Here is a 13,445-nt window from a genome sequence, read left to right on the forward strand (position 1 = left end):
ATGAGCAACGTTTGATGCAATAATTGAAGCCGCGTTCCCTACCAGCGAAGGTTTCCTTCTTCCTGTGCAACAAGCCCTTTGGGATACATGATCCTGCCGAGCTACCAATTGGCGAAATGCGAACACCTTCCTCCATCTATGTTTATCCCAACGACAACTGCCAGTGCGAGTCAACGAGTCAACCCATGACGCCCTGCGTGATTCATAGCCACTCCCCGTTTTGACTTTGCTCGGCATAACCCTATGCCGGTGCAAAGTCCGTGCGTCCCCCACACCTTCCCTTCCCCTGGTCCTCTTCGTCCTTTCTCGACAGACAACCTTGCACATACCGTATTCTTCTTCAAACCCGAGGTGAAACTCGGCATGGTTGGTGGAAGTAGGCCGGCTTCTCCGAGTACTTACCCTCGCTGCTTTGGCGCAATGACTCGATGACGGAATTGGCGCTCGTATTAGCATGCTGATATCATAGCATATTACTCGTCACAATGTTCATTGCAAGGTCTCTGACAAAGTAGAACGTTCTGGTGCCGACTAATCAAGCAGACGTTCTCCACCACGCCTGGCACTCGGAAAGTTGGGCCTGACCATTTCAGCATCGACTCGGACATTTCCCAAAAAAGCAACTGAAAGCACTCACATTGGTGAGACCCAACGCCGCCTGGACATCCAAAATTACACCCTCACAGTCAACCGTTGCTCGCTTCAAGAACCTCTCCCTTCTCCCTCCTGCACGGTCAGAAGGTCGGCACCCCTGCTTCCTGATCGCCTTGCAATGCCACGGGGCTTCATACTCGTACCTTCCCGCTAAGAACGTTGGCAATGCATCGATCAACGCAGTCCCAACCAAACACGATTGAGGAAACTTGAGAATGTCTGCAGCTGTATGGATCGAAGACGTTGGTGAGAACACATTAGTCCCGCAAAGGCAAGTACGAACCATATATGATGTCGTAGAGCCGAAGCCACACTTCTTTTTGCAACCCATTCCACCCGCCCTCAAAATCGAGCAACTCACGCAATGAAGACAAAGCACGCCATAACTCGTCAAGAATAGGCTGAGGACTGACACCGACAGAGTGGGAGAGCGCGGCGAGCACATCTCTTTGGGCGGTCTATGCATAGAGTAAATGTCAGGGCTGATCGCCAAACCTTCCACGAATGTCCACATCGAATCAGCACCTCGAATTCTTCATAGTTTATGTCATGGCGAGCCAACTCCAAGAACTCGCTGGATTGAATTGGATACAAAGGGATCAAGAAATCCCGATGAAACTGAGAGGGCCGTTAGGGCGATGATGAGACGTGCAGTCGAAACGACAGACACACCTTGACGCTCAGGGCTAGACATGCCAAGGCGATATCCCAAACAATTAATTCCTGGTCTGGATCGTATTTCTCCCTGGTCTCGTCCTCTAAACGTTCGTGGCTGTCAGGGAACTGCGAATGGCAACATTTCATCTCCGAATCGTCGCTGGCGGAAATGATGAAAAAGTAGCGCAGAAACATCCAAATGGCGTGGAATCGAGTCTCTGGACATGAGGATAACTGATCGTACAGATTGGACAAACGGGAAGAGTTGGTCGTCGAAGTCGAGGCAAAGGACGATTCGCGAGATGTCGTTCCGCCGTCATCGGAATGGCGAGTCCTGCCAGATGGGTGTTTTGGAAGGATCTGGAAAACAACTTTTCAGGGCTACCATCAGACGAACATAGGAGGAAACCTACAGTGGCCATCCAAGCTATGGCCCGTTCCCTCAGAGAACGGCCGAGATCGATCCGCTTCTCCCATCCAGCAACCGAGATTGGCAAAGTCGAAGCAGGAACTGCCGGTGAATGGCCATCGGGGTCGAAACACGGCGGGGCTTGGTGGAGTCCATCTCGACTTCGCTCATTCCCTTCCCGCTCGAGAAACTTGGCAAGGCGAATCTTTGCTTCCGTATCACTATTGAGCGGGAGTCGCGGATTGTACATGGGCGGAGGCGCGATGATGGGTATAGATCCGCGCCAAGAACCAGACTTGGCAGGTGAGGCGGGGGCAGTTGGAACCTCGAGAGCGCGCGTGGGCATGGGCGTCTATTTGCCTGATTAGCCAGCCAGCGACAAAAACATGCATCAAATAAAAACTCGCCTTTTGCGATTTGTCCAGTTTCCTAAACTTGCGGGGCGTATATGTCAATCCACCTGTTTCAGCGATAGAATGGGCCCGTTTGATAAGTCGATACTCGGGCTGCTGAGGGTGGGGTGGGCTACTCGTCGCCTCCGTCGCGTCACGCCAAAGCACAGTTCGCTGAAATCGATCGTCGACGTTTTCAGGCACCTGGAGAAGGCGTTCAGTGAGGAGATTCGAGAACTCTGCTCGATGGAGTGCAGCTTCGCATTCCAGCTCATAAAGCGCCAGATTTTCAGCTTTCGCAACGTCAGAGACACCAGAATTCGTCGACGTCGACCTCGAGAGTGAATACGCGTAGTCTATGCTGCGAATCGAGGATTCCGAGCGAGTCGATCCAGGGGAAGAAGACAAGTTGTGCTGTTGCGCGCCGGGGCTGCTGGAGATTGGGACTTGCACAGGACTCGACGACGCTGGTTCAAACTCTTCATAGACCGTCACTGGACCTCTCCTGGACGAAACAGCTAAATCGCCCAAGGGAGAAACGCTCAGCAAACTGCAAACACGGCCGATACAGAGTCACCACAGCGCATACACGAACTGGAATCGCTCTCAGAACCGCTCTGCGACATGTCGCTTGTATTCTGTGTTGATTATGGTCAGGGCGGGTTACAGGAAAGCAATGATACAGCTCGGGGAAAAGGAAGAAAACCTGGGAGGAGGGGGAAGATGTCAGGATCGCCGAGTTTATGAGAGGGGACAGTGTTTGCCACGAACCATAGTACCAAACAAAAGACCTGAGCACAGCGACATACAGAGCATGGAATACACAGGAAACATGCAGGATAATTTACAAATGTTTAGAGCTGAAAGTCCATGAATGCGTGTTTAAAAACGTCATGAGGTGGTAAAAAGGACAAAAGGAGTACGCGAATCCATAATAACCCTCGTTCTTGCCGTTACAGGGCACTGGGAAGGAGGTCAGGGTCGCTGATGATCTTCGACTCGTCCATAGGTTTAGACCATTTATCTAGTAGACGTGTCAAGAAAGCTCTGGGCGTGTTGATCAAAACGACGAACCTGGACAAGCAACAAAATATCCCTCCAAAGCATGGACAAATCGTTCCTGGTAATCGGCCGGCGGGATCACAGTGACGTCTTTGCCAGACTGTAGATGCTTCGCCTTGTACTCTAAAGTCTTCGCAAAGGTGTAGCTTCCTGTTGTTCAAGAGAGGATATGTCAGAAATTCAAAGGGTAGAGGCATCGCGGCAACCCACCTATAGTATCCACCAACCCACAAGAAATCTGCTTCTTGCCTTCATCGATGCCCAAAAGGAGCCTGCCACCAAATCAATAAAAGAACACTACCAAGACAGATCGCAAAACATACGAATAGTCCATGATGTTGCACTTTGCAAGGAACTCGGCATCACTCCGGATTGCCTCTCGAAGGACTCGCTTCGAGTGGGGCCGGACGAGCATCAACGTGCGCTGTTGATCTACACCACGCTGTCAGCCTTCCCCATATATTCAGGAACAACCACAAGACACACCTTCAATCCACTCCCCATCAAACAAGGTCTTCGTCGTCCCCCCTGCCTTGTTTGTAGTCTTCACCTTCCGGCCTTGTATACCCTTCAGATCGAAAGTCTTGGTAATCTGCTGGTCGTAGAACAGGTTCTCCATGACAAGCAAGTCAACTTTAGACTGTACAGCGCCCGTCTCAAGGTTCCGAATCTCGATGGTATAGAATCCCAACATTTTCGCCAGAGCGGTCGCCTTGTTAGCCGTGGAATCCATATATCGGAAATACGCCGGTGCCAACTCAATCAAGAACTGCCTAGAAAAACAAAAGGAAAATCATCATCAGCACCTCTCTTCTCCAATGAACCATGAACCAAAAGAAAACACATACAAATCCGCCACATTCCACGCATTCACAAGCGTCTTGATAATAAACCTATCATCACTCGTCTTCCAAAAATTAGACTTGCTCTTCCCCCCATCAGCAGCCCAATTCGCACTCCTCGAGAGACTCTTCACATAGATATCATCAATCCCACACCTCTTCCTCAAAAGATCAAACTGCTTCGCGTAATACACCGTACAGCTAAACTTGAGCCTCTTGCCGATCGTCCAATCATACTTGATATGAGGTCGATCGTCGATGGTCTCAAAGTCCGCATTCAGAAGTGTATGGTGCTTCCCGGGAGGAATGGGGGATGTCGGCCGCGACGGTTCAGCCGAACTCATCACATATCGAACCGCTGAACCAAAGGTCGACGCAAACGTACTGGCGAAGAAGGACGATGCAGCCGTCGGCGGTGTCTTGGGCGGTGGAGCAGGCGGTTCGTCTTTCGGAGGGGGCTTGGGTGGCTCCTTCTGGGGTACAGCCGGCGCGTCAGTCGAGGTCGAAGGTTGCGCGTTACCATTGGCCCCGATCGTGGTATCCGACTCTTGCCCAGTAGAATCAGATGAAGTCGAACCTCGGTCTTCTTTTGGTACGGGCGTCAGGCTCGGAGAGGGAGTGTCGGACTCGAGGACAGATGGAGGACGAGATGGCGGTCGCGAAGTCGGTAGATGTTCCAGTTCCTGCAGGAGCTTCTCTACCGACTCATTCCCAGCCAACACCTGCCCACCAACAGCCTGCATGTTCAATCCAACATCAGGCTTCGCCCGCGTGGTCGGTGTAGACTGGGAAGAACTGGGGGTGGCAGTTGCGCTCTTTACCGACACAGAATCAGCGGGAGGGTTCGCCTTGCGCAATACGTCGCGAATTGATAAGATTGAGGTAGGATCGCGAATGTGCTCTTTGCGCGTGATGATGGCGGAATAGGACTCCTGCTCGTTCCATGCGGCATCATCGTCCTGGTCAGGATCTGGTTGGATGGTAGGCGAGAAGAACTTGTAGCCTGAAGCGACTGAAAAGAACGAGGAGGGGGCGCCGGTGCTGCTCGGGATAGATGATTCCGACGCTGAGGTTCTCAGGGGTGGTCGATTAAAACTAAGGTTGGTAAGCTCGTTGTGATAGTCCGCCGTGCTAGAAGGTTATCAGACACGAGATAACTCGACACAGATACCTTACTGACCTCAACGTAAAGGCGATTATGCTCCCCCAATCATCTTCACGAACGATGATATTAGCTCCAGGAACAGCGTGACACCCCTTCTTCCACCACTCAGGTTCATTCCCTTCTAGCTGACGAACCATCGAAACCTTGGACCCCAAATGCTTCTTCTGCCATGCCGCAAGCCGTTTCTGGGTCCCCTTCGCAGCGGAGAGGAATGACCGTCGGACATCATTCAAAGATGACAAGGGAGTATTGGCAAGCTGGATATAGAGGGACTGCTCCAGACGCTGTAAGTATTGCCGTAAAGCCGCAAGCCTCTGCGCCGAATCGTCTTTGGGCGGAATGGAGGGACCCACAGCGGGCGTCGTCACGGTGCTCTCTGATCCTCCTGAGCTCACAGACTCTCCCGTCGCATCCGTTTTGGCTTCCGAAATATGGCTGCCAAAGTAATCGCCTTGTGGACTTGGTACCACTGGCGCTGGAGTGACCGCTGTGGCGGGTGGCAGGGGTACTGACGATGGGTCGCCCTCAAAGACGTCATATGCGTCGTCAGCGGAGGGTAAACGCGGTAGGGACTTGTGTCGAGGATTCTGCCGAGTGTCAGGGTCGGATAATATCTCCTCCTATTAACGGTCTTGTGAGCGCATGCCATGATAGATGAGAAGGTAACTCACCAAAGAGTCAATGTGATCAGAGACGCCTTCCCACCACCGCCGAATCTCTTTACGAAGGGCCTTCTTCTCGTCTTCCGTGGACGGTAATTCCAAGGACGTCACGCTCGATTCGGTAGGGGTTCTTGATATCCTCTCTGCCAGCTTCGAGATTTGTATTCGGGGGACCCTCAATTCGAAGATATCTTCAACTGAGGAGAGCGAAAATGATATAGAGCCTTGGGAGGTTGCAAAGTTCCGGATGATGTTAAACCTGAGGTCTGAGAGTGTCCTTGAAGGAACCGAGGTATGCGGACAGATGGTGGGTGTGATGTTCTGAACCAAGGGAGAGTAGATCAGGACCTCGAGGAATTTGCCAAAGGAAAAGAGCCTGCTTCTCGTCAGAGATGTCGCCTCAGCAACAATGGATGTACGCACCAACTAGCGTCAGAAAGAGGGCCTCTGGGAGTCGAAGCTTGACAAACAGCGCAAGTTTCCCATGACTCGATCCCCTCAGGATTCTCTGACGGTTTGCTACTATCGATCCGGACAACAACCTGGGTACCACCATGGATCAAGCGCAGTTCGTGTTGACCTCGCTTGTAAGGACAACCACTCCGCTCGCAAGGTAGGTCGGCTGTTGCGATGAAGTCGCTCAAGGCGTTCCCCAGTGTCTGGTCAGAGGATGGGTCTCGCGAAAAGAATTGGTAGGTTACCCAATGTGGCCTGCCGCAAAGCTTCAAGCCCGACTGAGGAAGATTGGAACGCGTGGCTGGCGTCGTGAGTGAGTTTTCCTCGGCGGCAGGTGGAACTACCGCTGGCGGCGCAGGTGGTGTGTGGGACGAATATAGAATCGATATTTCCTGCTGGCGGACGAAACCTGTAATACCAGACATCCCCCTTCCTCGAGCTTCCCGTCCGTCCCATCCAAGTATGCTGCCCAAGCCCACCTTCTCATCTCCCTTCAGACGACGCTTGGGATGCAACTTCTCCTTTTCGGATAAATAGACGAGGAGCATCGGAGGGTCAAACACGACCCCTGACGATGTGGAGAGGCAGCTCCGACTGGCTTGGATGCGTTTGACAGCTGACGCAAAAGGAGGGTCATTCTCTGCCACCGTCTCCAGAGCTCTCCGAGCCGATGCACCTCTATCGCCGAGTAGGGATAATCGACGAAACACGGACCCTGGGTCAAAGGAGGATCGAATGAAGTGTTCCCTAGTGGGGGATGTGCCCTGGCTTTCGGGGTCCGTGGAGTCGCTGCGAGCAACGGTGTTGGATCGAGCCAGCCGACTGATGGACTTGCGGGAGAACAGGCCCAGAAATCCGCCAGGCAGGAGGGAGCCGCGTGCTCTGGTAGTGGGGTCATGTTCCGGGCCCAAAGACATCTGTCTCATGGGTGTTGACGTCGACGCCACCCTGGCCCTAGCTTTGGGGTACGTGAGAGGAACGTTCAGGTCCTTGAGCAAGCTCTGTTCGAGAATGAGAGACGTTTGGATGTACACTGCGAGTCGAAGCGCTCGGGAAAGGGTGTGATGCTGGCGGGGCGACGTTAGTCCCTTGAACGTGAACGTTCCACCGACGATTTCCACGGGAGAGATGTCTATGGAAAGTCAGTATCTTCATGGTATACATACAAGACGCAAGACGCACCTTCCCACTCCTGCAACCCAACGAGGACATTGGAGCCATCCGGTTGAAAGGTGAAGGATCCTTCTGTGAACGTGCAGTCTATGTTGGCTGGGATGATGTCAAACCCGCTGTCCTCTTCAGGTATCGGTCGTCGTGAACCATGTGGGGAGACGCAAACGACCAAGTGCCGAGGAAGATCCCCGGATTCAGTGGTAGGTCGGTTGTTAACGAGCTGTTGCAGGCGCTCCAAAGGCTTTAGGTCCTCAGAGATGGAGGGGAATACGTGTTGTTCGTTCGTGGCCTCAGGTTCCCCTTGCTTCTGCTCTACTGGATTCGATTTGAGACGCGACTGCCGGGCAGAGTCCATGGCTAATCTCCCTAGTCGGAGCCCAGAAAGCCACTCTCCTTTAATCATTGCTTGCCCCAGCTCGTCCAGAGCATCTTCGAAAGCCGATATCCATTGTTCCTTCTTGCTCTGGACACCTTGTTCTGGTATATCGTCAAGGATGTGCTTGAGAAGGCGACCCCGGTGGAAACGAGCGTCTGTGGTTAGGACTGGCGGCGCATTACTGCGGATTGGACTGGTTTCTGATCTCGGAGGTTCTGGTAATGGTTTATCGTTAACCATTGAGATATAAAGTCGCCTTCAAGGCACCAAAGCGAGCGAGATTCATGCAAAATCCGGAGACAGATACGATGGGTTTGTCGGGAAGGTGATGCCTGGTGCGAGCCAAGGTCCCTGATTCTTGGTCTTTGTTTGGTCATAATTGCATCAGAGGTCAATGGCTTCCGTGGGGCGATGGACCTTCATTCCAAAGGCTGAACCGTTCCTGCAGCTCCGCAACCGCGATCTGAACGAAATATGTCTTCAAATTCCTCGACGACGCGTCCGATTGTCTTTATGGACATTCAAATTGGTGAAACACCGGCAGGACGCATCAAATTCGAACTATTCAGTGATATTGTTCCCAAGTAAGTCCAGTGCATCTTGAAGATAGTCGAAACTGACATGAAGATTAGGACTGCAGAGAACTTTAGACAGCTATGCACAGGAGAACATAGGTCCGACCCATTACTCAAGGCAGCGAACAGGAAGCTGACCACTTGGTCTATAGGGTGAATTCACGACCACAAGGCTACAAAGGGGCAACTTTCCATCGGTGCGTCGCGTGGATCTTCCAATCTGGACCTAGTCTTCTGACAATTCTACAGAGTGTAGGAACCCCATTCAAGTTGAAGATGCGAATCACAACTCACGCCTACTGCAGGGTCCAAAACTTTATGTGTCAAGGCAAATATCCTACCACGATTCACAGGAATCTTCTTTAACCAACGCACAGGCGGAGATTTCATCAAGGGTGATGGAACGGGGTCCTTCTCTATCTACGGAGACAAGTTTGCGGTATGTGAATTTGGTCGCATGTCACTTATCCTTACTGAATCTATGTCAAGGATGAGAACTTTATCGAGAAGCATACTGGCCCGGGTCTCCTTTCGATGGTTCGTTCCTAGAATCTCTCTGGCGCTACATCCTTGCTTATCTTGTTCGTAGGCAAACTCAGGCCCCAATACCAATGGCTGCCAAGTATGCCTACCACGCTTGATCCTTTCAACCCGCTCTGACGCTCCCTCCAGTTCTTCATTACCACCGCCAAATGCGACTTCTTGGACGGCAAGCACGTAGTCTTCGGAAAAGTCATCGACGGAATGCTTACAGTGCGAAAAATCGAGAACGTTCCAACGGGTCCCAACAATCGACCCAAATTGACTGTCAAGATCACAGGTACGTCGCATGCTACACTTTACCAGAAAACTCTCTCGAATACTGAATGCACGGAACAGAATGTGGCGAAATGTAATCAACGACAGGTTTATTCAACATATAATGATACAATGATTTCTTCTTCTCAATCTTCACGACATCATGATACCCAAGATCGGCGCACTGCACCATTCGCTACACATGGTATGAAGGCTTCAAGATATGACTGATTGGCGGCTTCAGCGGACAAGTTGGGTGGTGGGTTTGCCGGTAGGAATGGGGGCATGAGGAACAGGAGCATGGGGAGTCCTGATCTTGAGGCCTGTCACGTTCGATCGCCGTCAGCCTCAGCAAATCTTCGCGTCACGAGAAGGTACTCACCCAAGTCCTCAGCGATAAGGTCTGCACCCTTCTCGCCAACCAAGAGAGCGGAGGAGTACGTGTTGGTTCCAAGGTTGTCCTGCAGACAAAGTCAACTCTCCAATTCGCTGGCTGTCCTTTCAGGAAATGGCCTACCGGGCAGATACTCAAATCGACAACCTTCAAGTTCTGCGTACCGAAGACGTTGAGACGACCGTCAACGACACCACCTTCCTCACGAGGTTTCATGGCTACGCATCATCGCAATTGTCAGTATCCCTGTTTGTGCAGCGCGTGGGGAGGGAGAATCCTTACCGCAAGTACCTGAACAAGGATCAGCATCCAGCAATATGATCATGATTCAGCCATGGGAAGTACGCACCCAAACTGTGCCATGTAGTCTCGACGTGGTCAGCAATCCAGTCGTCGATGGCCTGGTCATCTTCCTTGCTGTACTTGATCTCATCATGGACCTTCTTAGCGTCGTACTGATCGCCGGGTCTACATTGGCAAGTTGGGTCAGCTCCCGCTCTCTTTCATAGGGTCACCATCACGTACTTGTGCCAAGTACCCATATGAATACCCACAGTCAAGCCGTTGGGAAGAATCTCCTTCGCAGTCTGGATATCGATGTCCTTGCAAGCCGCTGGAGAAGCAGGGTGGAAGCGAGGATGGTGGGAGGTCAATTCACCGCGGAAGGCTAGACAATACACCCAGTCAGAGGCGACGGCTGTCCTATTCCAGGTCAAGGCGTGGCAGCGTACCGTCCATCCGCCGAGCGACTTCACGAGTCTTCTTGTAGCTCCATCGGATAGGCGCAAAGTCGGCCTTGTTGTTCATGAAGCCGCTGTCGAAGAAGGGCTCGACGTAGGGGTTTGGGGATTTGATGTGAATCTGGCCGAGACGTATGTTCAGGGGAAGGGGGTGGCTGGTATATTGGAGCAGCAGCCTACCTTTCCACGACTAGCGGGATACTCGAGGTATTGGAACCTTCATATCGTGGGGCACAGTCAGAAATGTCCTGGCTAGCAATCGCGGATAAGAACTCACATGGTAATATACTTCCCGGGAGGAAGCAAGGTATGATCGGCATAAGCTATTATCGGAGTGTGGGGTAGTGAGCAACGAATGATTTCCTAGAGCAGCGTAACACATACCACCCGAGACGATGGATCCAAACATCACAGGCTTGTCCGGCTTATCCTTGAAATACCTGTTCCAGAGTGCGTTGAATTCGGGACCCATTTCCTTGAGCTCTTCCTCAGTAGGACGGATCTAGCAGAAGTCATTCCACTTCCTCAGCGACCAAACGAAATACTAGAGAGACGCAACCCTCGTACCTTGAAGCCTGCATCGATGAAGTTGGATGAAAGTCTGGCTTTCTCTGGGCTCGTCTCCCATTCGGCGAACAGCTATAGGGTACTCCAGTCAGTCGAGTTCGCGTTAAGGCTCGGAGCCCTACCTCCTTCTGAACCTCTGGATCACCACGAAGGAAGTCATCGGCAGTGACACTCTCATTCGAGACGCGGTAGACTGTCGATGACATCAGCCTATTGTCACTGACCAAAAATCGCAGCCGAGGACATACGACTGAGCGTGGTGTAGTGGTCTTGATATTCCTCTCTGTAATAGATATAACAAGTCAACATCACACCCACAATCCTTTCAAGCTCAAAACATACCCAACACCAGGAAGATCACTAACAACCTTAATATCCAACTGCTTCAACAACGGCGCAGCTCCAACACCAGACCTCTCAAGAATCTGCGGCGTTCCCAAAGTTCCACTGCTCAGAACGACCATCTTGCGCGCCTTGACGATGGTCTCGAGGAGCTTTCCTCCATTGGCCCTGTTGCGAGCGGGAACATATGCAACGCCCACAGCCTTGTTGCCTTCAAAGATAACGCGATTGACTTTGGCGTTAGTGCGGAGGTAGAGGTTGCTCTGGACGTCCATGACGCTGTGGACGTAGGCTATGGCTTGGGTCAGCACGTGTGTAGGATGGGTGATAGTATGACTCGCCAGTGGCTGCATCGCTACGCCTTCCGGTGTGACGATTGATATACTTAGCCCAGATCTCCGAGGCGTGGCTGGTATCCAGATCCTGAATATCGTCTGAAACGTGTGAGATAAGGCGAGTAAAATTACGGAAAGGGACGCACCGCTGAACGGGATACCCAAAGCATCCGACGCCCTAATAAAGTCCTGCGCGAGGGCAGTGATAGTTCCACCATTACTGATAGCAATAGGTCCATCATATCCATGCCTATCGTTGTTAGTCGGCTTCTGATAATTCTCGAGCTAGCAAGAAATCAATACAACATCGAGAAACATATTCGAACGGCGTACACGCTTCATCAAAGGAAGGAGGTCTAGCACCATAACACCCTTCAGTCATATGAGAGCGAAAATGCAAGCACCGTACACCGACCTTTCGCAGTCCATCCCGGAGTTTTGAAGTCGTCTAAAGAAGGAAAGGGTCATTCCCAAATTGACAACGCCGCGGAAGTGATGTGACTTACCCCAATCGGAAGCAGAAGCCTGGCGTCAAGATAAGTGGATGAAGAGGGGGAACAAGGGACGCATGGCTTACCCTGGTGTACATCTGTGTGCCTCATCGCATTAGTCTTCTGGAGGAGAATGGGATATAAGGGAACATACCTGGAAATTAATGCTGTGGAGAAGGGTGGGGTCAATCGTCGGGTAGGACGGACTACACATAAACACGCTTACCTACTGCCTCCACCTTTATCAGGGCTGGTTTTAGTGTGATATTCAATGAGGAGGTAAAGACATACCCAGAATGTTGGCACATCTGAAAAGCCGTCAGTCAAGCACCCTCAGAGTCGACGAAGGCGGATAACGCACGGAACAATGCTCCTTCGACCACGGAGGTACGACGATTCCTTAGTGTCAGTATAGAACGTAGCCTTGTCGTTCCTGAAAGAACTGGTCAGTCGTCTATCTGCCTTCTCTTGAAGATACCAGCTTACACCCCATTCTGCTGCATATTGCGGACATAGATTCCTGGCCTTTTGGAGAAACAAGTCAACGTCGCTGGAATGGTCGAGCAGGGACGGACCGACCTGTAGACCCAAGGGTCATCACGATTATTGGCTCCAGCTGGAGCCAAGTATATTCAGCCTCACTTCTGACTGAACAATCAGAGAGCAATGCGAACCTTCGATCAGCATGACCTTGAGGTTGGGGTCGGCGTAGGCCAAGCGGCCGGCGACAACACAGCCTGAGATTCCGTTAGTGTTTTTCATAGTCGTACAGATGAGGCATCCCTACCGGCTGGGCCTCCACCTGCAACAATGATATCGACTTCTTCAGGATGACCCATGGCGTAAGGCGACTATTTGTTAAGATACTAGGAGAGGATAGAACTAGAACTAGCTCTGCGGAGCCCCTCCAGTCCAACGGTGCTGGTTTTTATGCCAGTAGTCCACCACTTCCATGATGAGAAAACGCCGACGAAACCCGGAGAACCACTTCCAGTAGTGGACAAAGACAAGATACGGATCCCTCTGTGCAGTCAGATGATATTCCAAGAGGGATACCAGAAGTCCCTGTTAGGTCACCAATCCGTATTCAAAAGGCATGAGGTTACCAATCAACCAAACGAGCGAAGCGTATCTGTCAAACGAAGTGGATAACTCGTGTATGCCACTGCTTATCGGGCGGCGCGCAGCCTCCCGTACTCCAATACAGTAGAGCAGCTGACCGGGCGAAGAGTCCCTGTTCCTCAAAGGGATGTTTGGCTGAACGTAAGTCCTGTGGGACGAATCCTCTCAGAACGATGTTGCAGAGCAGTTCATCAACTTCTTGAACCAAAATAAAGCAAGGCGAAGAGTAGAAG

At 51.7% G+C, this 13,445-nt stretch overlaps 4 protein-coding genes across 4 annotated transcripts; 1 reads left to right on the forward strand and 3 right to left on the reverse strand.

Annotated features, from left to right (window-relative positions):
* Positions 1-479: 479 nt before the first annotated feature.
* On the reverse strand, positions 480-2,738 carry CC1G_07961 (hypothetical protein; the record flags this gene model as incomplete). Its single annotated transcript, XM_001838168.2, has 8 exons — positions 480-580; positions 638-879; positions 938-1,112; positions 1,180-1,272; positions 1,327-1,671; positions 1,725-2,072; positions 2,107-2,630; positions 2,702-2,738. The coding sequence occupies 8 exons, from the start codon at positions 2,736-2,738 to the stop codon at positions 536-538; spliced, it is 1,809 nt and encodes a 602-aa protein (XP_001838220.2). The 3' UTR covers positions 480-535.
* A 148-nt stretch (positions 2,739-2,886) lies between these two features.
* On the reverse strand, positions 2,887-7,827 carry CC1G_07962 (hypothetical protein; the record flags this gene model as incomplete). Its single annotated transcript, XM_001838169.2, has 10 exons — positions 2,887-3,136; positions 3,187-3,324; positions 3,385-3,446; positions 3,498-3,606; positions 3,661-3,947; positions 4,023-5,147; positions 5,197-5,801; positions 5,853-6,164; positions 6,779-7,431; positions 7,482-7,827. 10 exons carry the CDS (start codon positions 7,825-7,827, stop codon positions 3,066-3,068), a joined length of 3,708 nt encoding a protein of 1,235 aa, XP_001838221.2. The 3' UTR covers positions 2,887-3,065.
* A 495-nt stretch (positions 7,828-8,322) lies between these two features.
* Positions 8,323-9,289, forward strand: CC1G_07963 (peptidyl-prolyl cis-trans isomerase H; the record flags this gene model as incomplete). The annotated part of the gene is made up of 8 exons (XM_001838170.2): positions 8,323-8,432; positions 8,523-8,576; positions 8,605-8,620; positions 8,752-8,862; positions 8,913-8,960; positions 9,013-9,045; positions 9,096-9,243; positions 9,270-9,289. The coding sequence occupies 8 exons, from the start codon at positions 8,323-8,325 to the stop codon at positions 9,287-9,289; spliced, it is 540 nt and encodes a 179-aa protein (XP_001838222.2).
* Positions 9,290-9,461: 172 nt separating this feature from the next.
* Positions 9,462-12,929, reverse strand: CC1G_07964 (alcohol oxidase; the record flags this gene model as incomplete). The annotated part of the gene is made up of 28 exons (XM_001838171.2): positions 9,462-9,544; positions 9,604-9,682; positions 9,739-9,833; positions 9,898-9,906; positions 9,965-10,083; positions 10,141-10,282; positions 10,347-10,476; positions 10,536-10,572; positions 10,633-10,678; positions 10,740-10,857; positions 10,923-10,994; positions 11,045-11,115; positions 11,171-11,205; positions 11,265-11,556; positions 11,624-11,698; positions 11,746-11,884; positions 11,933-11,955; positions 12,015-12,047; positions 12,106-12,124; positions 12,177-12,188; positions 12,245-12,257; positions 12,317-12,329; positions 12,382-12,398; positions 12,452-12,523; positions 12,577-12,615; positions 12,670-12,706; positions 12,765-12,827; positions 12,878-12,929. The coding sequence occupies 28 exons, from the start codon at positions 12,927-12,929 to the stop codon at positions 9,462-9,464; spliced, it is 1,935 nt and encodes a 644-aa protein (XP_001838223.2).
* Positions 12,930-13,445: the final 516 nt, after the last annotated feature.

The sequence above is a fragment of the Coprinopsis cinerea genome (genome assembly GCF_000182895.1).
Source record: "Coprinopsis cinerea okayama7#130 chromosome 13 map unlocalized cont3.13, whole genome shotgun sequence".
Classification (NCBI taxonomy): Eukaryota; Fungi; Basidiomycota; class Agaricomycetes; order Agaricales; family Psathyrellaceae; genus Coprinopsis; species Coprinopsis cinerea.